Here is a 3,208-nt window from a genome sequence, read left to right as displayed (position 1 = left end):
TATTTCAGAGTTAAGAAAACAACCTGCCAGCTATGAAGGACACGGGGCCCAGGCCTGCCCCGGTGCCCCCAGACGCCCCCTCCAGCAGTGCCCGTCCCGCTGTGGTGGGGGCCCAGCCTGTGAGATGTGGCCGGCCGCTCAGCGGAGAACTGGGGCCGAGGGCCCAGAGCCCCGCGCTGCCTGCGGGACTCGGCCACAAAGAGGGGCCCCTCACCTTCTCCACGATGTCCATCAGGCTGTTGAAGTGGTGGGTGTGACAGCCTTCGGCCAGGTCCACCAGCAACTGGGTGGCCAGTTTTCGGACTTGGGGGTCTCTGTCCTCCGGGACGTGGGACAGCTGAGAGATGACCACTGAGCTGATGAGCTCCTCCTGCGGCGGCACAAGTGGGTGCACGTGGGCCACGGGGGGCAGGTGCGCGGCAGCGCCCCCGCCCAGAGTGCTGGCTGCTCCTGACGTTCAGCGTCACGCTTCAGGACAGCCCCAGGCGGAGGGCCCTCTGCGTGCATGCGCTGTGGCAGGAGACCCCGACCCCGACGTCATGCTTCATGGCACTGCCACAGAAGCTTTCACGGACGCAGGTACAAAGCACCACAGCAAGAGCCAGCAGGATGACACCGACCCTGATGTGAGGGAGCAGAGAACCCAGAGGGCCTTCCTGGAAGAGGCAGCACTGCACTGGATTCCATGGGACAGAGACAGACCAAGGGAAGGCTGAGAGGGCAGAAGGGGACAGACGGGTGCTGGGAACGCAGGCAGTGGCAGGGAGGCCGCCCTAAGGAAGTGGTGCCGAGCCGGAAGTGCATCTCCTGGAGTAAAGGGCACATGGACGTCTCTGAAGGACAGACGGACTCCAGCCACAGACCGAGTGAATGATGGACCAGAGGGAAAGAACGGGCAGTGGAGAGTCAGGCTGGGATGAGACAGGGCAATAACCGAAGCAAAAAGAAAACGTCCCCAAGCAAGACTCTGTCCAGAATCTCTGTGTTCCAGAGACCACCGGGCTCAGCCCCCCAGGGCGGAGTAGAGCCAGCGCTCCTCCTGGGTCTCTGGGCCCAGGCCTGGCAGGGGGCGCCGCACCGTGAAGGGATGCAGGAGTTAGCGAACGGAGGAGCAAACACGGACCTAACAAAGCCTGTTAAGGAAGCCTCCTCCAGGGGCACCTGTCGGACCCCAAATCCAGGGCAGACGCAGGAGACCTGCAGCGCCTGCATGGCTCACGCGGCCGCCCGGCCACTGCCCCCGGTGCTGCCGCCCAGAACTCGTACCTCGTAGAACTGCCTGTTGATGAGCAGCACGAAGGACAGGACGTCCAGCACCTTGATGCGCACGGCGCTGCGGGACTCACTCCTGGGGGCAGGGCACACCTTCTAGAGCTGGGAGGGCGGGGCCGCGGTGCCAGCCTCACCCTCCGCCAGGCCCCGCCCCCTGCAGCCTGGGTCTGGGGGCTTCCCCTGGGACCCAGCCCCCAGAACCACGCGCCCTGTGGGAGGACGCACCCTGCAAGGGGCCCGGCTGCGCGACCTCCAGACCAAACACCAGGCAGGGGCGGAGCGCTCAGCCCTTGGAGAGCGAGCGTGTCTCTCTACACCCCCCCTCCCGGCGAGCTCTGTCCCGCTGGGAGACGAGCCTTTCCCTGCGCAGGGAGAACCACTACTTTCAAGAGTGAGAAAGCAGGGTGCCTGGGGGCTCAGGCAGTTAACATCAGACTCTTGACCTTGGCTCAGGTCACGATCTCACAGTTTGTGAGTTCGAGCCCTGCATCGGGCTCTGTGTCGAAAGCGTGGAGCCTGCTTGGGATTCCGGGTCTCCCCCTCTCTCTGCCCCTCCCCCACTCACATGCACACATGCGGATGTGCACGCTCTCTCTCTCGCTCTCTCCTACACGTTCAGAATTTTTTTACAAAAGTTGGAAGGTAAGCCCTGACACCCTGCGGCCGGTCGGCCGCGCACACGGCCTTCGAGGCTCCTACCGGAAGAACCGCTCCATCAGCGACTGCAGGTTGTGGATCCAGCCGTCCCTGGCCGGGTGGATGGACTGGGCCCTGTAGCTTATCAGGTTTAGGAGGGAGGACTCCTGCCGGAGTAAGAAACACTGGCCCTGAAGAGCCGCTCTGGCCTCCAGGAGGCGCCCACGCACGGCCGAGCTGCTGGCCCGCAGGAGCCCCACTGCTCAGTGAGGCTGCCGGCCACTTCGAGGCCCAGGTGGGGACTCCACGTGACAAGGGCTCTAATGGCAGCAGTGAAAATTCATTTCAAAACCCACATCAAAGCCTTGGCATCAGGCGGTGGTGCGTTTCTGGCGCAAACCCCGCCTGCTGCCCGGGGGCGGCCGGCCCGAGAGCCCCGGAGCCTGGAGGGAGGGTCAGGTGGGCCCCCGCTCAGCTCACTGACGCCCCGCACACCTCGCTGCGGGAGCACAGACCCCAGGAAGACGGCCTGCCGGCCCTGCATCTCCAGCACCAGGAAGAGGGTTTCCGAGCACAGGGGTCCCGCCTCTCCCCCGAAGGCCCCGCCCGGCGGGGGAGGGGCTCACCGGCCTCTGGTCCGCACACCTCTGGACAAGCTCGAAGTACCGCTCGTGGGAGCCGTGGAACTCGTTCTGGTCGCACAGCTCCTCCACGGTGGTCAGCAGCTCGTGGACGACGGCGCTCAGCGCGCGGCTGTCCAGGCTCTGCAACACCGACGTGCGGTCACCTGGAGCCCCTCCGCCCCGGGCCCAGCAGCCAGGCCCTGAGGGACGAGGGTCGGGTCCCTGCCGAGCGCCGGGCCTCCACCCGCTGCACGTCCGCCACCCTGGCCCCCAGGAGACCCAGCCCCATCCCTCCCGCAGCCCCTGCGCCGCCGGCACCCCTCCTTGCTGCCGCGCTCAGTGCTTCCCCCACAACCACGCTGGAGTCACAGCCAGCACTCCGAATGCTTTGGGGACGGCCTTCGAGGTCCGCTTATGGGCCAGGAAGGGGACCTAGCGTGGTACTGTCAGTTGGGGCGAACGCCAGCCCTGCCCCCTTGCTCACCTATTTCTGCCCCAAACTGTGGAGCAACTTTGGCAAAACTAGCCACCCTCAGGGACTGGCAAGGTGATGCCACCGAGAAGCACCAGCATGGCCTTCGCAGGCTTGGGGGGGAGCAAAGTGCGCAGGGGACCAGCCCCCGGGGAGGCCGCCCTGCCAGGCCCGGGGCCCACCGCCACTGGGGAGGGGCCCTGTG

At 66.0% G+C, this 3,208-nt stretch overlaps 1 protein-coding gene across 1 annotated transcript in view; it reads right to left on the bottom strand.

Moving 5' to 3' along the window:
• Window positions 1-3,208, bottom strand: part of TSC2 (TSC complex subunit 2) — a 32,082-nt gene that overhangs the window by 20,597 nt on the left and 8,277 nt on the right. The window contains exons 12-15 of the mRNA XM_029946426.1: window positions 2,535-2,672; window positions 1,972-2,075; window positions 1,267-1,348; window positions 181-370 (exon numbers count right to left, since the gene is read on the bottom strand). Coding sequence (XP_029802286.1) covers window positions 181-370; window positions 1,267-1,348; window positions 1,972-2,075; window positions 2,535-2,672 — 514 coding nt within the window. The remainder of the gene's footprint in view (window positions 1-180; window positions 371-1,266; window positions 1,349-1,971; window positions 2,076-2,534; window positions 2,673-3,208) is intronic.

This window comes from Suricata suricatta, chromosome 8 (assembly GCF_006229205.1).
Source record: "Suricata suricatta isolate VVHF042 chromosome 8, meerkat_22Aug2017_6uvM2_HiC, whole genome shotgun sequence".
NCBI lineage: Eukaryota > Metazoa > Chordata > Mammalia > Carnivora > Herpestidae > Suricata > Suricata suricatta.
This window is presented reverse-complemented; position numbering and strand designations above follow the sequence as displayed.